At 43.0% G+C, this 23,612-nt stretch overlaps 1 protein-coding gene across 4 annotated transcripts in view; it reads right to left on the bottom strand.

Moving 5' to 3' along the window:
* ATP8A2 (ATPase phospholipid transporting 8A2) overlaps positions 1-23,612 on the bottom strand; it is a 555,201-nt gene that overhangs the window by 306,566 nt on the left and 225,023 nt on the right. For all 4 annotated transcript variants that reach the window (XM_014595931.3, XM_059720367.1, XM_059720374.1 and 1 more), the window contains one exon: positions 8,038-8,210. In XM_014595931.3, the coding sequence (XP_014451417.2) occupies positions 8,038-8,210 (173 nt within the window). The remainder of the gene's footprint in view (positions 1-8,037; positions 8,211-23,612) is intronic.

The raw sequence follows: 23,612 nt of genomic DNA, 5'->3' as shown, positions 1-23,612 counted from the left end.
CTGTAGTAACCCCTACTCTTCTCTACAGCTATGAAGCTTGGGTAACCTACAGGGGACCACCTGAAAAAGCCTGGAATGCCTTCACCAGTGCTACCTCCAAAAGACACTTTCCATAAAGTGGAAGGATCGATGCACAAATGCCAGCGTCCTTACCAACACTAACACCACAAGTATGGAAGTATTGATTATTCAACATCAGTGGTGGTGGACAGAGGATAACTGATGTATGCATACCTGATGTACGTTTACCAAAACAACTATTATACTCCCAACTCAGCCAAGGACAAGGGACAAACAGGGCCACAGAAAACAACTCAAGGACACCCTCAAGGCAAACATTAAGAAGTGTGGCATTGACATCACAAACTGGAAAAAACTAGCCCAGGAGAGGGTTACATAGCAATGCCTTATGAGAAGGCAGAAAAACAACAGAAATGGAAGGAAATGAAACAAGACTACAAAATCTGTAGTCCCACCCTTTCTTTAATCACTACTTGTGACATCTGCCAGAAAGTCTCTGGCTCTAGGATCAGCCTTCTTACCTATCAACAGACTCATCTACACCCCTTTACTTGACCTGTGGGAGTGATCATCCTCAACCATGTGGGATCGCCACCAACAATCTCTACCAAGGTATATTCCAACATTCTTTGATGCATCTATAATTAAAACAAATAACACACATTCACCTTTTCTACAAACTAATTTATGATAGGAGGGATAGCCCTAACTTAGTGAATTAAACTAAAGAATAATCCTAATTTATTAAAAGGAACCAACTCTAAACTCTTCCTTTCACTAAGCCCACAAAGTGGTAATTTCTTCTTACAGATCCCCCAACTTATTTCTGAATGACTTTGCTTCATCTACTTAAATGGATAGCTTACAGAGAAGGGAGCAATCAATGAGAGAGTAAAATCTGGCTCTAACACATAAACCAGTTTAAATGATCAGAAACTAGTTTAAACCTGTAACAGAACAGATGTTCAGTGCACATAAACTGGTTTGAAAATGGCGGAAATTGGTTTGAGATAAACCTGGTTGAATGTAGTATCAGACTCGACTTATTTGGGTCAAACCGGTTTATGCAATGTCTGTCCCAGACCCCTTACTGGTTTAAGTTAGAACAGACTCCGCCAGCATCCCGGCATGCTCTCTGGGCTTGGCAGGGCTCTCTGATCCACGGCAGGGCTGGCCCCTCTCCTCTGCTTCCTGGCTGCAGCTCTGGCAGAGACTTGCAGGCACAGCAGCGTCTGCCTGGCTTCCTCATGCTCTCTCCCTCCTCTAAACACTCCCTGCTAAGCAGGGATCCCCCACCCCCTCTACCTTACACAGACACCTCAGCATTAGCTAGCAGACCACATGCTGGCTAAGGTCCGTGCTGTGGCAGACAGCAGTGTTGGTGTAGGGCTTTTTGGAGTCAATCAACAGCTCAGCTGGTAATGTACCTCCGTTCCTTCTTTGTTTAAGAAGAGCTTGAACTAATGAGACAGGCTGTTTGTTTTCTGATGGGGTGCTAAATGCTGATAACAGCTGATAAATGCTTTGTTATCAAGGAGGAGGGGAGCCCCTCCCTAATCCTGCTGGGGCCTGGCCACCCACCCCCACCCCTGAGCTCAGCCCTGTGGAAGGGGAAGGGAAGGCTGCCCTAGCACTCCCCAGTTTCTAGCCTAAACCACTGCAGGCAAGTGCCTGCATATCTGGGATGTCTGTATGGTTACAAACTGATTTAGACTAGCCAGGTTAGACTAACCTGCAAAGACTGAATCAATTCAGGCTCAGGCTTTTTGAACGTCTGTCCCTAGTCTAAATGTACAGAATAACATTTCTTACCAGATGTATTTATTTGAGGATAGAGTTGCTAACCCTGGTTTTGCAAGCTTTATCCAGTCTGGAAGGGTATAATTCCTCAATTTTGCAACTAATCCTGATACTAGAGACAACGGAATGGTGGGGCAATTTAGCTTGTCAGAGAATACCATATCTCTCATTCTTATTATAAAAAAGCAGGGCCAAATTTACTGTAGTTTCATCTTAAAAGATTACTCCTGAAAGCCATATCCAACTATGGTTTATGTCTAAAGCCTAGTAAATGAATATACAGTATATCTTAAGTATATTAAAAATGTCCTTGACTGGCAAATGCATCTGAAATTCCCCAGTGGGGATGAAAAGCTTATAGTGAATTTATGATATATTAAGTCCCATGAATTTATGCTATGTTAAATTGAGAATAGCAACATAACTCCTTTTAAAATGGTTAAACATTGTACGATCGGGTTAAAACACACCAGGCCCCTCTCCCAATTAATGTTTTTGTTTGAAGACTGTAACTATTTAATTTGAAATTTCCTCTTGCTGTGCCAATTACATTTTAAACTTCTTCCTGTGAAGTTTTAAAGTGCACTGTCTTATTTGACATGCAATGTACTATTAAAACAGCCCAGAGTAGGATAAAAAATGTTTTTCTACAGTATCAAGCACCTGGCAAGTAAATGGAACATTCCTGCAAAGCCTTAAAGGCATTCCTCTTTTTCCCTGGGGATTCCAAACCCACTTATTTTTATTCCCCTTTTAAACCTATGAAATTACATCACTTTTTCTTTGATTTACATTTGACAATATTTTTCCACATTGTTCCTTAGTTTCTTTAACCAGCTAATAATTAAAACGGCAGTTCTGTTTGACCATCAGAGATAGGGGAGAAGAGATGACTAATATTAAATTAATCTTGGCAACGGGGAAGAGTGCTGATTATCTACAGTAAGTCACATGACTTGAGTAGTTTAAATTAAGGCTCTGCAAATGTAGATTGCTTAGGCTGTAGGGGCCTTTGATCTATCTCTACCAAGCTTGAGGGGGTGAGGGGAGATGCAGCAATTTAGGCTGGATTGGTGGTTTAAAGGGTCCATGTGCTCAAAATATTGAGACAAGCGTATGGAACTAACAACACGGAAGATGTTTACACAGGAAATTACTGAGTAGTAAACTCGGGTGTGAATTTACAGCACACTCATTACTCCTCATGTGGACATTATTACAGCATGTGTACAATGATCAAAGGCTCATACTAGTGAGCAGTACAGCCTCATCTACACTTATCTGTCTCTGCTAGCAGGAGGTCTGGCAGCAACAGTCCACTCATCTGAGAACACACCCATCCATGCATTTCTGTAGGCTGTGCAAAGCTCCCCTGCAGGAGCTGTGCTGCCAGAGACTGAAGCGCACCCATAAAAGGCACCAGTTACTGAAGGAACTGGTACAGCCAGCCAGCTGAAGGCTGCATACACACATCAGACTGTCAGTGGGAAGGAGACTTCTGCCATCACAGAGGAGCTTCAAATGTAGACGCACACAAAAGTTTTAATAGTTGAACTTTATGAGGTAGTCTAGACTTCAGTGTAATGATGTAAGTAGTTGTTACATGCATCAGTGCAGCACTGGACACTTGCCAATATACCCTCCTGAGAGAGCAAGCTTATTGATGTATTAAGAGCATCCACACAGAGTTAGTGCAGAGAAACTAGTGAGTTGTAAATTCATATTCAAATTTATTGTACAGGAACTTCTGCATGCAGATGAGCCTTCTAATGAGACGAATTTTGATGTGGAGTCTCATGAATGGGTTAACTTATCACCCACACACTTTATTCCTCTTACTCTGAAATTTTTATGGGGACTAACATATACCAAAGTGTATGGGCTACAAATACCCAGCAGACGCACAACACCTTGGGTCAAAATATCCCTTGTGCAATTCTCCTGGCTTCATGAAGAATTCAGCTGATTATGTTTAGGAGGCAGGGTCACAGCATTCAAGCAGGTTTCCTATTGTGTTGCAAAACAGTTACAAAAAAAGAAAAAAAAAAGAGGAAACCCCACTTCCCCACATCCCACAGCATGTTTAATATTAATAACAACAAAAAGGCAATGTGATGTGGGAGAGGTAGATGCAGACTGAAACCTTTTCTATTCAAGACCATTTGGAACAGTGCTTGGAAGCAGCACAAATAGAACAGTCTGGTTGGAAAACTGAGAAAGGTCTATTGTTTGCAATCTTATGAATAGCTGCACTTGGAACAAGAGATGAATCACAGAACTCACAAATGGAAAAACCTGCAGGTGCACCTCCTCTTCCAATGCAGGACTGTAGCCGTCTTTGCCATCTACTATTTTTATAAGAGTAAACACCTACTAAAAGATAAAATTCAGCAAGAATACATTAGTCCAGGGTCTATGTGCATTTATTTATCTGATTAAATAAATATCACTTCTGGAGTCCAAATAAAACTTCCTCTGCACCCACAAAATGTGGCAATACCTTTTGGGCCCACAGCTTCCCCTTCACAGGCCAAATATGACTAATAAAAATTAAAATAAAAAATATACATGCTTGTCCTTGAGGGTACAAACCTTTTTCAAAGTCTAAAAAGTGATGCAGCCTTTCTGTCATAGAATACAAGGTTGACTAGTCTTTGTATTTCACTTGCTTGGGGCTCGTATTTTGTCCCTTCAGGAGCAGTCATGACATGGGACAATATCTGTGTAAACCTAGATCCAAACAATAGGTCAAATTCTTCTGTGACGTAGTGAAATAAGCAGTGGGGTAAGCTAAACACCTGCTGTGAACTGGCAGTGAAACAGCGTAAGTGGTAAAATTTCCACTGGTTATGCCAAGTGAGACTATCTGACTACCTGATGTTTAACTAAAATGACCATTAATCTCCACACAAAATTTATCTAAGGAACCTCCACAGAGCTGCAGTATACACAAAGAACAAATTTTGATACTAGAAGATACCAAAATGTATTACTTTTCTCTTCTGAAAGACTACAACTGAGAGGGCTGTTATAGTGGCTGGAAGCTGCAACATTAATCAACTTCCATGGAGTTAATTTGAGCCATTTGAGAAAGTAGAAGATTTCTCTGCCAGTGACCTGGTTCTCTACATAGCTGTTTTTATGTTAGTCTGTGCACCAAAGGATCTTCAAGTTCCCTGTGTGAGAAGGCAAAGGAATGGTTTAAAGAACAGACTCCTGATTATATATTCCTGAAAGTAAGTGAGTGTATGTGTGTACACACACACACACACACACACACACACACACACACACACACAGAGCTGCAAGCTCTTTATGAAGCTCAAAATATATACATGTGTACATATACACACATACATACATATATACACACATATATATGCGCACGCGCACAGACACACACACACACACACACAAACACAGCTTCATAAAGAGCTTGCTGCTTCATTGAAACAAAGGCCTACTTAGGAAAGATTATAATCTATATTTATAAATGCTAAATATTGTACTGTAATTATTATATTATGAAGAGCAACTAATAAATTACAGACTGTATGATGACAATTACAAACAGCAACATCCACAAATATGAATCTCAAAATGAGATCACAAGCATATGAAGAAGTAAGGAGCAGTCATCTTACTGACATATTTCTGAAAAAGTACAGTCAGGACTAAATTTCAAAGCCTCTCCTACATACACATTATCACACTGAAGTTTTCCTCCTTACATCAATGATAAGGCTGGGACAAAATAGAAAGAGAAACCTAAAAAAAAAATTAAAAAAATGCACTGTCAGGTATATAAATATATAGTCAGTATAATTCTTAAGTGGCAAACAGGACGTGGCATTCAAGGGCACTTGAAAGATGAAACTCCTCTCTGATTTTTAGAAAGAATATCAAATGAATACAGGAAGTGGGGGGATTTCTCTGTGGCTCCTTTTTCCCCATCTATACAAACAGCAAAAATATTTTGCTCATCACACCCAGGTTATTTTGGGGATTAGTTAACTAGTATTTATCTTTGTGTGTCCTTTGTAGGTGAAGACGACTGCATCCAGCAGCAGGAGGATGGGGTGGACGGGAGGGGGAGAAGGGAGAAAAGAAGTGGGAAAGAAACAGGGGGGAAGAAAAGAGAAAAGGAGAAAAAAGGAAGGAGGAGAAAAGAGAAAGAGGAAGGAAAGAGGAAGAGGGTGGAGACATGGTTGTGTGGGTATGTAGGTGATTTATAAGCTCAATCTTTGTCTTGAACAATCTACTGCAGCAGGGGCAGAAAAGTGATGAGTACTGGGTACGAGAAGCTTTCATTTTCCTGGCCACACGTTTCTTCACTGCTTCTGTCACACGTTGCTGTTCGAAGGCCAGTGCTCCATTCTGGACTGATGACCTCTAGGATGGACGGTTGTGAACAAACTGCTCCCATAACTCCAGGTCAATGCTGAAACTCTTTAGAGACACCTTTAGGGTGTCTTCATACCGCTACCTTGGTGCACTGCGAGAGCATACTCCATTTGACAGTTTACTGTAGAAGATTTTCTTCAGCAGGCAAGTGTTGGGCATTCTTAAAAGGTGGCCAGCCCATCTCAGCTGCCCCAGTTTCAGTAGAGTGTGAATGCTGGGGAGAACTGATCTGCTGAGCACCATGGTGTCTGGCATCTTGTCCTGCCACTTGAGCTTTAGTACATTTTGCAGGCAACACAGGTGGAAGTGGTTTATTTTCTTGACAGGATGCTGGTAGATGGTCCATGTTTCACAGGTTTTTGTAAAGGAGGGTTGGGAGAATGATGGCTTTGTAGACCTTCACTTTCGTCAATATTCTGCTGCCTCTGTGGTCCCAGACTGACTTACGGAGTCTGCCAAAGGCCATGCTAACTTTCTAGTATTTTCAGATGCTTTGAATACAGCGGTACATAAATTAAACAGCCTTGCTATTAGTGTTTCATGAGTTGAGGTGCAGTCACCCTACCCTTGAAATTAAAATATTACTACTACAAAGCATGAATTGAAGTACAATGTAGTAACCTTCAAAAACAATAAGGAGGATGACTGGGTTGATTACTGAAGTCTCCAGATTTCCTTTATTCTTAAAAAAAAAGACTAAGGAATCTAGCCTAATAAAATATTCATGTCACTAACATTTTCAAATTTCACCAAACTTAAAATCAGCAGCGTAACAACAGTGAAAAGAATGCTGTGAAAATTAAAAACCAGGAGAATGCCGAGTGCTACACCTAGTCAGACCTCTAAGCTAGGATAATATTCACAGGAGAACATCAGAAGATGGCAGCCATCTAGGGAAACCCACACAAAATACAATCTAACACATACTGCTGAGATATTCTGTACCTGACAAAGTATTTAGTATAAATTTCCTTGCCTCTTTCCGCAGCTCTACTTAATGAACAGGCTGTCAATCGAAGTGGAATCAACCTCTGGCTATTTAAATCCTATTGCTCAAGTACAATTGCATGTGTTACGTCACAACTACCATTCTTCAATGTCTACCCTTGCAATCAAGGGGTCAGGAAGCCCCCCATTTCCTTATTATATCCTATTACTTTAGGACAGTTATAAGTTCCTGCTCAGGAAAAAAGTAAAACTACGGTTTTTAAAAGCCACTCTTCTTTTTATAAGGGGAAAATCCTCTCTCTATTTCTGCAGTCATGGCACTATTTTTAATAGATGACCATCATAGTAGTTCAGTTTTCAAGATCCAGTACATTTCCACAGCTGAAAAGAATGTAACATAACCAGAGTCTGGGCAGGAGGTGTGCATCATTTGCATGCTTCACAAGGGCTGTCTGCGTTGTGACCACAAGTTGTCAGGGTAAGGGAAGAAGGAAAAATGCAAGACTTCATCGATTAGCCAGTTGTTCACACACTCCTGCAGAGTTGGAGGCACCACAGTTATGGAAGCAACTGCAGCAGCAGCTGCCACAGAACTGCCTTTGGCATGGAAATATTCCTCCCACGCAGCCACTGTGGGACCACACTGTGAACAGGCTAGTTTCTTAATAATTTGTAAATAACAGACAACTCACGCCCATCTGTGAATAAACAAGCATCAGACATCTCCCCTTCTCTCAACAATAAGCTGGGTTTTTTACTTGTCTATTTTCTGCATGTGCTATTGATAGTTAGTTAAAACACAAGTAAAAGTTGCACAAATTCCATGCCAGCTTTACACTAGAGAAAAATCTTGACATTTCTTACCTGCAGCAGATGACTGCCTTACAGGACAGTGCTAAGTCCAGAAAACTCTGCCTGACCTCAAACGAGAGAGCATACTTCAGTGTCTGGCCATCAATAATCACAGCAATATCATTTTCTTTGCCTAGTGAATCTCCCAAGTTTGTGCAGTGCTGTGTAAGGGCAGCCCTGGTTGCCTAAAACAGAAACACATACATAAAAAAAGAAAAATTATATTTCTTGATGTTGCAATCTAAGCCATTCCAAACCACAAATAGCATGCTTGATTAGAGTAAGTGGGGGCTGATGCCTTTTATACCTTTTTCCACTGCTTCTATCTTAATATACTGTGGACTCCTTGAACTTCCTATTCCTATTCCAATCCCTAATCCAAAAAGATTTACATTTGTTTGAGAACTGCTATACAAAAGTGGCAGATATTTACTACTGCTCAATCATCCCCTCAATCTAACAGACTCAAAGTAGGATTTATACAATTGCTCAAGGTGGTCAAAAGGCCTTGTTACACTTTACACAGTGAGCCACACAAAGATCAAATGGTGTTAGTGCTAGCTCGAGTTTGGTGCTGTCACACATTCTGGCCAGCAGCGGACTAGAGGACAGAGAGGCTCCCTCCTGATCCCCGGGGGCTTCGCCCATCCCCCACCACCCACTTGTGGCTGCCTGTACTGTCTGCCCCAGGGGAGCAGGCAGGGAAGGGTTAACCTGCATGCCCAGCAGTGGCCCAGACAGCAGAAGTGGCAGCCAAGCAGGCAGGCTAACCCTTCCCTGCCTGCTCCCCTGGGATAGGCAGCACAGGCAGCCATAAGTACAAAGGTGGAGGAGATAGGCAGGTCAGTAAGCAGGGACCTGGGGTGCTGGCTAGAAAATGATATTTAGAGGCTTACTTTTAGGAATTGTCTTGTAGGTAAAGTTGATAGTGCATTAAAACAATGGTTCAGGGGAATGGCAAGGATTAACTGGTTTCTAAAAACCTGTTTGTGACAAAGGTTCACAGCCTTTGAGGCAGACACCACATCCAAGGCCAACAGACAAGTGGGTACACACATCCTGGGAAATTCAAAACATGAACAGTGTACCCATAACATGAGATAGGCTTGCCACATTGGAGTCAGGTTAGTGACCAGCTACAGAGCCCCAGGGCTTTCCATTTTTGGTGAACAGACCAGATTAGGAGTCTGGGACATGCCCTAAGTAAGACATCAGTAAATGACCAAATTAAGATGTGCGCAGACGATGGGTTTGAGAAACAAAGGAATATGCTGACAGGACAAACTGTGGACAGCATGCTGACCATAGGGAAACCAACATCAGAGGAGAGAAAGCATACTAAAAGGAGGGATTTCAGAGCAGCAAAGGGTCTCTGAGCAGGGAACCCAAGGCCACCATGGACAGAGGGCACACCACCAGCCCATCTCACCCACACCCCTGGGGGAGGGAAGGGCTCGGCCACCAACATCCAGGCTGCTGACATCTCACAGTCAAGGAAGAACCACAGGGTGAAGCTTGCATACTGGCCAGATGTACCTTCCCCTCTGTGAAAACCCTAGGACTGGTACATATAGAATGGGGGGATGGGTTATTTTGTTTGCCTTGCTGGTGTTATTCTGATCTGCTATCACTGTGTATCAATAAAATTTGCCTATTATCAAATGGAAGAAGTTGTGGTTGGTCTGAGGGTTTGGGTCCACCCAGAACAAGGTATCTGGGTCATAAACCCAGTGCCAACACTGGGGAGAGCAGGACGTGGTAGTGGGCTCAGTCTAGGCCAGGGGGAGATGGGGCAGCCGGGGTGTTTACACTAAGATGTAGCCTAGAGTGATTAGGGTATATAAGGGTTTTTGGGGAGGTTAGATTGTGTTAAACATGACTACCCAATCTAACTAAGTTTGCCCAGGTGCAGACCTTACACTTGGATGTCTAGTAAGGTGGATCTATATGTGAACTATACAGAAGATCAAGAAGCTTGGATCGGTCTAAAAATGGCTGATCCAATCTAAGTTAGGTTTACCTCCAAGGCAGTCTAACTTGGATCAGGTTCAGTAAGACTGATCTAACTGAACTTCTGTACAACTCCCAACAGCCCCAGGGCTAGGAAATCCCAGTATTTGGATCCCAGCAGCTAGCCTCAACCATGGGGCTGCATTTTTCCTATCATCCCTCCCAGAACCAGACTATTTTTAGGCCCCACACATACTAGGCAGCACTCCCAGCGCCCGCCAAACACCCTAATATCACAAGCCACTCCTGGTGCCATTTTTACTAGTGCTCACTGGTACCTTGAGCTGAGGAAGTACGTCAGGGTAGGAGAGAGGCGGGCAACGTCAGGGGGGTTGGTTAGCTCGGGGGGTTAAAAATAACCCCGGTCTCAGGGAGAGGGAGAGAGCCCCTCTATGTCATCATTCGCCAATGACATCAAACTTTGGGGCAAAGCATCCACACCTGAAGACAAGAGGGCAATCCAGGCTGACCTGGACAGGCTCAGCAAATGGACAGATGAGAACCCGATGGTGTTTAACACTGAAAAACGCAAGGTTCTCCACCTTGGGAGGAAAAATCTGCAGCATCCTTATAGGGTCAGCAGTGTTATGCTGGCTAGCACTATGGAAGAAAGAGACTTGGGGGTCATCATTGACCACAAGATGAACATGAGTCTGCAATGCGGTGCTGCAGCTAGTAAAGCGACCAAAACGCTGGCTTGCATCCATAGATGCTTCTCAAGCAAATCCCGGGATGGCATTCTACCATTGTAGTCAGCCTTGGTGAGACCGCAGCTGAAGTACTGCATCCAGTTTTGGGCCCCACAATTCAAAAAGGATGTGGAGAAGCTTGAGAGAGTCCAGAGGAGAGGCATGCGCATGATCAGAGGTCAGGAAAACAGACCTTACGACGACAGGCTGAGAGCCATGGGGCTCCTTAGCCTGAAAAAGCGCAAGCTCAGGGGTGATCTGATGGCCACCTATAAGTTTATCAGGGGTGACCACCAGTACCTGGGGGAACGTTTGTTCACCAGAGCGCCCCAAGGGATGACGAGGTCGAATGGTTATAAACTACTGCAAGACTGTTTCAGGCTGGACATAAGGAAGAATTTCTTTACTGTCCAAGCCCCCAAGGTCTGGAATAGCTTGCCATCAGAGATGGCTCAAGCACCTACATTGAACACCTTCAAGAGAAAATTGGAGGCTTATCTTGCTGGGATCCTATGACCCCAGCTGACTTCCTGCCCCTGGGGCAGGGGGCTGAACTCGATCTTCTGAGGTGCCTTCCAGCCCTAATCTCTACAAAATCTATCTGCCCAAGCCCCCTCAAGGGGTCTGGCTAGCCCTCCTGATGCCAGCAAACCCTGCTGGACCCCACCAACCCCTCTGCAGACTCCGCTTGCCCACCTGGCAAACCGTTCTAGTCCCCCAGTCCTCCTTACAGACTCTGCTTGCCCCCTGCCCCCACCCTGTCTCCAAAAGCTCCAGGAGCCACCCAAAATTACCATGTAAACAAGGCCTAACTCTGCTCTCAATGGAGTTAGTTTTATGACTGACATCAATAGAAGCACAACTAGATTACTGCTAAAAATCCTTTTAAAACTTAGTTACTCAGACCTGTGAGCACTGAAGACATTATAGAACCTCCATCCTTGGACATGTTTAAGAGCAGGTTAGAGAGACACTTGATTGGGATGGTTTTATTCAGGAGGATTCTGCCTTGAGCAGGGGGTGGACTTGATGACCTCCTGAGGTCCTTTCCAACCCTACTGTTCAATGATTTTATAAATGTGCATATACTTTTGTACATAAAGTACACCAAGATTTGAAAAAGAAGGTCTCACTCCTAGTTTTGACTCTTAGACAACTAGGCTTACATAGCAAGAACTTTAATTTGCCTCTACTGGGCCAGGATATTTTGATAAATAAGATGCTTAATAAATTGATGGCTTCTTACTCTACCACCATATTTAGTTTTTTCATTTCAAAATGAAAAAAAAAAATCAATCAATTTCATCTCGGTTTTTTGATTCTACGGTGATAAGTGACATTCAGAGATTATAGTGAGTAATCAAACGGCTGAATCCAAGCATCCAACTAGACACACTACAAATGAGCCTGTCACATTAAGCACTTTTTGTGTGGAGAACCTCTAGGCTTTATTATCCTGTTCATGGGGAGAATCTGGAACGGATAGTCTAAGAGACAAGAAAACTACAATGGTTCTGAAAACGTAAAAATGGGCTCTCTGGAGGCAGGGATAGTCAACCTGAATGAGTCCTGCTTGAATATTGCTCCACTATGCTTCTCTTAGGGGCCAAGCTAGCTACTTCCTATTCTCTAGTCCAACAACTACCTACATGTTTGGACTGTCCTGGCACGCTGTTGATGGGGCATTCGGCCAGAGAATGCAGCTGACTTTGCCTGAATACAAAGCATATAGTACAAGGTATCTTGATTTATGGAGAAAAGGATAGAGGTAATATATCTTCACTCCCACACTCTGTAGCTTAAGAGGAAAGACTCCATAGCTTCCATGAGAATCCCCAACCCACAGCTCACATTTTCCATAAGTAGTTTCCATTCTCTTGTATATAGTCATAAGCCATGGAAACTTTAAAAAAAAAAAAAAATTATATATATTTTGCTCTTCACAGCATTATGAAATTTTAAAACCTGGTATCAAAATATATGAATCAGTGCATCATTCTTAGTGTGTGCTTGCTTTCTTTGTCATGTTCCAAAGTGCTGGTCTGCAGGAAATAGTTATAATATGAAAAAAAATACCAGAACAGGATTATATCAGAAATCAAAATATAATAATTACATCTCATTGTAAGCCATTCATCATTTTATGGACTCAAACTCCTCCAGGGAAAGTCGCAAACCCAAAAGTTGTTGCCAAGCGCTGCATTTTCTATTTACATCTCTGATTTAACAGACAGATGTAAATAAAACAGAAAACAAAACAGAACAAAATAAAACAATCAATCCAAATGTAGCCAAACTACTCCCCACAGACTACACATCTGCTGGTGCTGAAGAGCACAGATTAAGTTCAACATTATTGTACAGTGACAAATTTTCCCTCCACACTCGCCTTATGAGATAAATATTGCTTCGTATTTTGGTTTTGTATTGTGTGTTGATTAACCTATCCAAAAGATATAGAAATTTGCCTATCCATACACTATATTTGGGAAATGAAAGTATATCAGAAGAGTATAAAGACTCCATCATCACCACTTCAAATATAACCAAGTTAGGTGATCCAGTTATACCAGATTACTTCTGTACCAGTTGTTCCTGACCCACAGCACCTAGCTCCCCACAGCCCTGCAGCATCTCCCAGCTGCCCTACCCCCAACAGCAAGAGCACTGGCCCCAGTGCTGCCGGCCAGGACATACAGCTCCCTGCTACCCTCAAGCTTCCTTCCCCCGCTGGAGGGGCAGGTGCCTCCCTGTCTTGCTGCAGCCCCAGTGCCTGGACAGCTTCCCCCAACGCCAGCAGGCACTTCCCCCCCCGCACCCCACCCCCCCAACGCACCCATCCCTTCCCCACACTCCTACCAAACACCCTGCCAAACACACACGCACACATACATGTCCCCACCCCACTCCCCCACCACTTCCTGGCTTGCCCTAGCAAGGAGCTGCCTGGGGCTGGGGGCCCCAAGACAGTCCCAAGCCCTGGCCCTCCAACCCCTGGCCCCCATAGACTTATCTGCATCCAGCTGCTGGGGCTGCTCCCACCACCCTGCCTAGCTGGCTGCATGCCAGCCATGTTCATGTGCATGCACAGGCCCACGTGATGCCTCCAATTGCCCTCCCCCTGCTGCCCCCAGCCCCAAGCAGCTCCTTGCTAGGGCAAGTTAGGAAATGCTGGGGAAAACTTTGACGCCGAGCAAATCGAAATCCTGGACATTTGTTGATGTATTAAAAAAAAAAAAGACATCCTGGACTGAGATGGGAGGACCCAAAAAGAGGACATGTCTCAGAAAACCCGGACATATGGTAACCCTAGTTTCATTATCATTCCATATATACACTACAAAACATACTAGTAACAATTATGATTTTCTGTGGGACTCTTGAACTTTTCAAGTTCCCAGGCAAAGAAACAGATTGCAAATGTAGATTTCTTAGATTTCCTGAAACAGTCTCACAAAACCCTTTCTATAGGGATTTCATTTTCCAACTGAAAACTATCCCATATATTGTGTGTGCACACGTATATGTAAACACACTCATTCCTACAGTTTGCCAGGTTACTAAAAAAACGGCAAAAGAAAATACCAGCACTGCATTTTAAAATACTTTCATATGAACACGAAGAAGTCTTTTATTTCATGGATTTTGCAATAGTAGCCAATGTGCTTATAATACATTAGTTCTCTTTTGGAACCGGTGTAAGATCAATGTATCTGCATACACATACAGTACAAATTTGATTTCCACAATGATCTAAAATGGAAATTGTCATTCTACTGTAACGTGGAGAGAGAGATTTTTTACACCTGCATCTTGCATAATGTAAAGATGGATTTATGTTAACCAGTTTAAGCAAGCATTACTTCATCTTGCCAAACTAACACCAAAGTTAACAGGTTCAAAAACAACATTTTGACAGTGTCATATTATTAAAAGGTGATCATGGGAACCTCCTACTGGAGGACTCTGAAGCTACAGACATTGCATTTGTCCCAAAAGAATCACTTTATCCTGGGACAAAGTGCAATCATTCAGACATTCATGCCCACTGTCCCAGGCAGAGTCAGATATGGGGATGAGGGTGGACTGGTTCACTTGCACCCCCTTTGATTCCTGCTCCACCAAAAGTTTAAAACCAACTGCTTGGCAGTAGCAGCAGTATTTCTATTCAGGCAGCAGTGATAGAGTCAACTGACTTCATGGCTCATTATAAGCTACCTGATCACTCCTAAACTCTTCATTCCACAGGTATTAATGACCCTTCTATTCTTTTTAATTGTCTTGATGTTTCCACAAATCAAGCTAGCCTTTGTTCTGTAACTCTGCTGTCTGTTAGCTGCTCCTGGCAATGAAGGTCTTATTTCACAGCCCTGCAGACTGCTTTAAATGCATTCCAATAAAGTTATATTTGGTTTTGCTTCAATCTTAAACAGCATAATGCAGCAGTAAGTCCCTTGGGTCTTAGCAAAGCTTCAAATTTCTTTTTAACTAGCGAAAAAAATGTGCTGTTTTGTATGTGATGAAACACCACGCCATTGCACACCCCTTTTCAAAATTCTAGATCCTCCCATGGTCCCAGGATATACTCTGAAAAAGGTTCACAGGATAAGAAATGTTAACAGTCTGCCCCAGGACACTGCAAAGTGCAAGGGAAAAGTTGTCCTGGGATTGCGTCATTGAATCAATTGCAGAAAAGCAGCAACATATTCAGCCACTCACTCAACCCCAATTAGAAGGGCAATGTGTGTACATGCCAATTGCAGGACTTCCCTGTTCCAGGACAAATGCAACATCTGTTCCTAACGTCAGAGGAAGAGCACTGGCCATTCCTTGATATGGCTGGTCCTTTTCTACCACCACTCTTTGAAGCATACATTTTTCTGCACTGAAACTGTGATCCAGTGCCATTTATGCAGTGTAGTGATATTGTGACAGTAGTCATCATATCAAATGTCAGGACTTGAATGTGCCACATTTGTGGCCAAACTCTAGACCCTTTGGGGTTTCGCTCCTAATATGTCTATACTGAAAAGATTAAATGAAATAGCAACAGGGAAAGTGAGCACCTCATTTATTTACTCTTCACTTATTTGCAATCTGTTATTGTGATATAAGTTTTTACAATAATAGGTTTTCACTGTAGCACTTTTGTTTGAAGGTCTCAAAAGACATCTGCCTTTAGAACTGAAAACATCCCAATGATTCCATCTAAAATAAAGCTGGTCTTCTTTAGACAGAAGAAAATACACTAAGGTTTCCAGTTCTGTACTTTCATCAATTGATTATTTTCATTCACAACACTGAATGAACTTGATATGACCTTCCATGAAAGCAGACAGCAAGTGTAGTGTACCCAGTAGCAAGACAGACATGGATGCTACTTAGTCTTGCTTGCCTTCTGAGTAACGTTTTCCAGTACAGCAGATAAGAGATGTGCAAAGAAAAACTGAAATGCATCAAAAGACATAACAGCTTGAACAAAGGGGCTGTATTTGGAGTCAAATGAAGTTCACCAGCTTCCTGCTGAGTTAGAATCCAAGTGACTGTGATTGTGGCAGCAATTTAAACATTTAAAAACAACATGATATCACAATATAGAAGTGCAAGCTTTTCTAAAAGTGTGTACCAGATAATTTGGAACACAATACCTGCTAAGAGTGAGTTTGGCCTTGTGTCTTGAGTAAACTTGAGAGCAGAGGCAATCTGAGATTGCACCTAATTTATAAGCAAGGTCAAGGCATCCTTACTCATATTTAGCAACATTGGGATTTGGGTTGCACACAGCCCAATGAAAACAAGTAGGTCCTGCTTGTTACAGACCTACTTGGTAGGGTAGGGTACTGCTTGGTATAAGTAAGTGTCACAATAGCCCAAACTTTCCGCAGCTTGGAGGAAGTAAGTAGTTGTTAGAATGGTCAAGTTAGTTAGCAGCATCCTAGGCCAGGGCATGTGGTCAATATGCTAGGCCCATGGGCTCCCAACCCAGCCACTGCTCCCCAACATTGCTCCTTTGCTATGGCAGGTACAGTCCACAGAGTCCTAACTCTCTGTTCTGGCTTCTGCTTTCTGTAGGGCGGCAGGGCAGCACAGTGGGAGAGGCCCCAGGGAGAAGTCTTTACTACATGCACTCCTTGCACAGCTGGGGTCACGATGCATCCCAGCAGTTTGCACAACAAGGGGACAGGGATCAAGCTGTGCACACAGCTGGGAAAGGAGATAGGCTGCATGTGCAAAAGAGGGAGGAAGAAGCCCAGCTACTCATGGGCTAAGGGGAGGATGGGCTATCTGCACAGCAGGGTAGGGGGCCCCATGGAGAGCTGCCCCCATGATGCAAGGCCCAGGAGTCTGCAGCCCTGTGCTAGGCAAAAGAAGTCTACCAGGGGAAAGGAGAGTGATACAAACACTGATTAATTCACTCCCACCCATAGTTTCCCCTGGCCTGCACAATGAAAAGGTGGCAGCAAAAGGAATGAATCACTCAAGCAGTAGTAACCTTCCCAGAGAGCTACTGAGAGCAGCTGAAAATTCACCTCTACAGGTAGAGATGAAGACAACACCATCCCCCGACCAAAATAATACAACTTTCCTTTCTGTACAGCCTTTCTTGCAGGGGTTTCAAAGCATGGGTAGATATTAAGGGCTGTCTTTTGCATTTTCTATCTGCTCTGGGTGAGGGAGCTGCTCAAGGTAAGAAGAGCTGGGGGAGCAGGACCAAGAGTGTTACCACCCCCTTGCCAGATCAGCTTTATGCAGGAGAGAGCAAAACCATGATAAAGTGAAGGCTCCCCTCCCCGCTTTGCTCATATCTGCAAATATCTACATATGCTCATTGGTGGGAAGGGACTATGTGGTGCCAGTAGCCAGGGTCCTGGAAGCCAGGCAGAGATGGTACAGAAGAGTGGATTTATTTCCCTTACTCCCCTTTGTCCTTGCATGGTAGCAAAGACTAGGCTCTGATCTGTGACACAGGTAAGGGATAGAAAGGAATCATAGTCCAATGAATAAAACAATGCTCCAGGAAAATTAACCCTTTAGTTCCTGCACTGAACAATAGGAGTGAGGGAGGAGATGGGTCAAAAGTTAAAGGCAGCTGTGCTGTGCACAAGGAAGATCAGAAGCAAGAGTTATGCACTGAGGAAATAGATGGTATATCAGCACAGGCTGAGACCACAGCATGGCTAGGGGCAACAGAAGGAGTAGGCAAACAGGGAGACAGCTGTCTATTGGCAGCAGCATGCAAAGCACAGGCAGCTGGGAGAGGAAAGTGCTGCTTAAAGGCAAGGAAGAAGGAAGGAACAGTTTTCTGATGAGCTTTCTATGGTCTCAGGGGTTCAGCACTCCACTGAAAACAAAAGCATGCTGTGAATAGGAACTAAGGAGCCAATATCAAACTGGTACCAAAGCCCCAGATTAAGCTAACTGCATTTAATGTTAATGTAGTGTGCTATTCTTACTGTATTGGATAATTGCTAGCATACGGCACATCCAGCTGCTTAAAGGATTTAGGGATATGGATTGCTGTGTTCTATGCCTTCTTCATTCCTATTATTGAACAAACAATTTCCTCAAACTGTAAGGCATTAACTTTAGGGTGTCATGGTGTGTTGTACTTATGTTTTACCATCTAACTCGCTGGGGAGTAGATTAGTGTACTCAAACTACAACACAAATTCAGTCCGGGGAAATGAAGGCATAGGAAAAACTGGCAATTTTGTCTACTATAAAATTGCAGCATGCAATTATAACAATTTCCAGTAATCCAGTGCACACCAGGAGGATCTATTTTAATGAGTGATTCTCACTGTTTCTGTAATAGCAAAACCAGAAATTGGTTTCAACCTCCATAATTAAAAGCCCAAGTAAAACAAGATAAGGAACAGCAACTGAGAGAGTATCTTTCCTCCCACCTGCTTCTCTCTCTCATTCCTCTCATAAGCCTTTTCTTGTTTCCAAGTGTGGAACATAATGTCTTTCACCTCCTTGAAATGACAGCCACCCATTCTTGCCTATTGACTGGGTTCCTGCCAAAAAGTCCTCATTTCCTGCCCTCTCTGCTGTCTCCTGAGGCCATCTTCCTGCTCCTTCTCCATATGAGGCCATGGAAGAGCCCCAGTAATTATGGGAAGCAGGTGTTGCTGGTCAAAATGTTTGCTTTTCAAGTGCAATGAAGTGTTCACAGAAAAGGTTTGCCATATTCTCACTTGTACTTTAAAATGACAGATTTAGAAATGAAACTTACTTGAAATGTTTCAAAAATTATTTTCAGTTCAGCAGTGAACATTCTACTTCCTTTCCATTTTTATTCTCCACTCCTAGCTCTCCTTTCTTTCCCATATTACAAAAATGATACAAAAGGAAGGGGAAGAAAACCAATTTCCTTGCTTATTTTTCACTTCTTTTTCTACCAGGGAAAACAAAGAGAGAATATGGTTCTCTTACAAAGATGGAATGATTTTACTTTAAAAAGAAGTTCATTTACAATGTAGTATTAAAAGCCTTCAACCTGTCTAAATCCAAGTATATTTGCCATCACTGAAAAAAATAATAATTTCCTACCATCTGTTCTCCCATCTCAAATAGTACTTCATTCCAGCCCCTCCCTTGCCTCAAACTCTCTGCTCTCAGCACAATTCCCATACTGCATTGATTTCACTCTCCATTAGTTCCTCCTTCTACTCTAATTCCCTTCCCATCTCTGTCAATTTGCTCCTCCTTTCTCATTTCTACTGATACTCTCTCACCTAACAATACTCTTCCAATTCTTCATTCCCCCAATAGTCTCTCTCCAGACATGTTAATTTGGTCCTCAGCTTCCTTTTACTTATACCACATACACAAGCTCCTCATTCAGCTTTGAAGAGCTTGTGTTTTGCCTTGACCTCTGTTAGCTCCTATCTCTTCTTTCTCTCTCCTCTCTTATTGGAGGCAAAAAAAATCCTCAAGTGCAGAAGGCTGCCGATGAGACTGACAATGTAAATACTAATTTTGGCCCCCCAAAATGGAAAAATTAGCAGGAAGGCTAGCAGATTTCTAAAAAAAAATAAAAATGGAGCCCCTCGTCACATATTATAGATTAGCCAGGAATTATTATAGATTAGCCAGGAACTGAGAGACCATGGAAAGATGGAGGGATAAGTACAGACAGTCAAAAAGCCCAAGGCTAAATCAATTCACCTTCGCAGGTTAGTCTAAACTGCATAGATTGAACTGATAAGCAAGTGAACAGACATTCATTTTTGATTCCAAAAAAATGCAGCCACAAGCCTGCAGTGGCCCAGGCCAGAAGCAAGGGGGCACTAGAGTATGCATCCCTACTTGACTGGAGAAGACATCTTGGGCCAAGGCTAGCTTGCCCACCCTGCAAGAGGGCCTGATGGGGGAGGTGCAAAGTATCCTGGGATGCTGGGGGGCTGTGAGTTAACTTGAATCTAGAGGGGATCTGGGACAGAAATTCAATAAGCAAATTTAAACTTAAATCTCATAGTCTTGAGATTTTGAGTCTCATAGTACATCCATCCCATTTATCTTAAGCCAGTTTCAGCCATTTTGAAAGCAGTTTATGTGCACTGAACTTCTGATGTGTTACAGATTTGAACCAGTTTCTGATCACCTACTCCAGTTTGCATGTCATTTCTGTCCCTAGCCTAGGAATTCTACTCAGATCTTCTCAGCCACGGACACTCCACCTTCCACTTTTGTACAACAGTTTCTAGGAACAGTAATCAAAGGATTAAATCCGTCACAGAAGGCCATAAATCAGAGCCACTCTCATCTAAAACATGTTCCAGGGAATTTTCGTATGATGCATTCTTCAGCATCCCTTATTAAAGCATAATCCATTACAAAGTAAAATGACATTCATTCTCATTGTTTCTTACTGTAACAAGGTGGCCATTCTACAGAAAACAGGGGAACTTAAGATGTTCCCTATACATGCAGACAGGAAGATTTTATCATCTAAATAAAATGCAAACAATACCAAATCTGACAGAAATGACATGTACATGTCAGGTTTAGTTTCACTCCTGGTAGCATTTGTGCAAGATGTCAACAATTTCTCCTGTGAAATATTCTGTAACACATCCACCCTGCCAGTAGCAGACCCAGAAATGGAGCAAAAGGGATACCCCCCTTCACTCTCCTTTGGCTGTTCTGCGCATGTGCAGTGAGCTCTGAGCTCAACAGCAGACTGAGCCAGGGTCTGGCCAGAGCCCCTGTATGAACACTGCTGCTATTTGCCCTTCCTCTCTCTCCCCCTCCCCACTGAATTCAATGCAGGGGAAAAGACAGGATGAACAGGCAGTGGCAGCTATCACCCCCTGGGCTCCATGTGAAAACAAGGGCTCTGCCCAGATCCCGCACCAAGAGCTCACTACAACACAGCTAAAAAGGGGAGGGGATACGATCACACTATCACACCCCTGTGAATATATCACTGTATCCTGCCAAACATTTCTCTGCTTTAGTCCAATTCCCATTTTAAGTCAGATGTGCAACTGCAAACCCCCCTGGTAGATGTTTTACTTGAATTATCAACTCTCACCATTTTATTTACAAAAACAAGCTGCTTGTTTTTTTTCCACAGTATAAACATGGTTTCCACTGGATGTTAAGACACTGTTATAAATCTTAGGCAGAGTATTTGCTGTCAGGTAGAAAATTTGAATACCCTGAAGTAGAGATCACGTGTGGTCTTAACTCTAGCTCACATCTTGAAGGTCTATAGGAAACCTTGTAATGGCTTGTTTGTACATTCTCACTTTCTCAAAGCTCACAGAAGGACCCTGCCTCATCAGTATTAACTCAGTATCTGAAGGATAAAACTGACACATTAACAACCTGCTGGGGCTATACATGCTATTAAAGAAGAAGAAAAAATGAAAAAAGGCAAGCAATGTTTCACGTGAATACAGAAGGGATGGTACTACAGAGCTCTGCATAGGACTTAATAGAATTAAGTCAGACTGTCAGCAGATGCAGCTTTACCGATTTTAATGGACTTATTTCAAGTTGGCTCAAGAGCTAGAACTTAGAGTCAAATATTTTTAAAAGGTTAGGAAAAACTAATGACAATTTAAAAAAAAAAATGGAATAATGTAGGCTCTGTGGTGGGAGACAAAGTTATTAAGTAGCTGAATGTGTGTTAAGAGGGGCAGGATGGCATGGATCCAGGGCCATAAAGAGGGGAAGTAGTCAAGGCAAGAGAGGATTTAAGAAGGGTAAAGATGAGAGGAAAACTGACAAGATTTGGCAAAGCCTTGGGTGCAGGAAAAGAGGGTGGAGAGAGGAAGAGGGTGCAGGGGATAAAACAAAAAGCAAATTTGTACATACACACAACTGTTTTTAGAACCAACTCCCTGCACAAACAAGCTGAAATGCAGAGAATATTTGGACAGCTGGTGCACTGAAATGGATTTATCACCCATCCCCCAGACCTCAATGGTTAGAGACCCCGAGTGCTTTTTTGGAAAGAATTTACACTACTCTCCTGGCGGAGTCGCCAGTAGTGTAAATTCTTTTCTTTCAGGCAATACACTCGTGAGGATCCAGAGGATGCATCGAACGCTCGCATGGTAAATATGATCTTTATAGGTCAGAGTGCACCAGACATTAGAAAGAAATTGCAGAAGACAGATGGAGCAACAGGTATGCCTATTTCCCAACTAGTAGACATTGCTTACCAAGTATTTACTAACCGAGAAAGTGTTCAGGAAAAGCAACAGGACAAGAAAGAGGAGAGAAAGATGAAAATGCAGGCAGCTCTAGTGGCAGCTGCAATCACGGGAAAACCTAGAGATGAGGGATCCCGGAGACAGCCTCAGAGACGGGGTCCATTAGAGAAAGATCAATGTGCCTTTTGCAAACGAAAAGGACATTGGAAGCGGGAATGCCCTTATCGGAAAGTTGGGGAAGGTGAAAAGAAAAAAGAGAAGAGCAGTGGATTGTTCGCTTTTGGAAAGGATTCAGATTGAAGGGGACCGGAGGCCTGGGAGGGAAAGGTAACCCAGATCCCAGTGTCCCCTGACGAGCCTCTGGTTAAAAATGCAACTAGGGGACAGAGATGAATTGGTAGATTTTCTCATTGATACAGGTGCTGCCCATTCTGTCTTAACTCAAAAACTGAAACCTTTAAGTAAAAAGACTGTGCCGGTGGTAGGGGTTACAGGGAAGGCAGTAACACAACCCCTCCTACAGCCAATGACCTGTAATCTTGGGCAGGCCGAAGTTACCCATCAATTCTTGTACATGCCAGACTGCCCCGTTCCCCTTTTAGGAAGAGACCTCCTCTGTAAACTGCAAGCTACATTGTTGTTCCAGGATGGGCAAATGTTTTTAATAGTGCCTCCTGAAAAGGGGTGGCATTTGCAGGCTTGCCTTCTTGGCCTTCTCCGAGAGGAAAGTACACCAGATATTCCTCAAACCCTGCTCGATGCTGTTGTTCCATGGGTATGGGCAGGTCACCGACCCAGGAAGGCTAAAAATGCTGACCCTGTGAAGATTCAACTTTTGCCAGGGGCCCAGCCTCCATGCGTGAAACAATATCCAATGCGGATGGAAGCCAGGAAAGGACTGAAGCCATTAGTTGAACGGTTCCTGGAGTACGGCCTTCTCCGTGAATGTACATCAGCTTTTAACACACCCATCTTGCCTGTGAAGAAGCCTAAGAGTAATGAATATCGTTTCGTCCAAGACTTAAGAGCTGTAAATAAAGTGGTTGTGAGTATATACCCGGTAGTGCCTAATCCGTACACCTTGCTATCTGCTTTGAACCCAGATCATAACTGGTTTACGGTTATTGATTTAAAAGATGCTTTCTTCTGTATACCAGTAGAGAGGGGATCTCAGGAAATATTTGCATTTGAATGGGAAGACCCAGATACTAGCATT

Source organism: Alligator mississippiensis, chromosome 1 (assembly GCF_030867095.1).
Source record: "Alligator mississippiensis isolate rAllMis1 chromosome 1, rAllMis1, whole genome shotgun sequence".
NCBI classification, from domain to species: Eukaryota; Metazoa; Chordata; order Crocodylia; family Alligatoridae; genus Alligator; species Alligator mississippiensis.
This window is presented reverse-complemented; position numbering and strand designations above follow the sequence as displayed.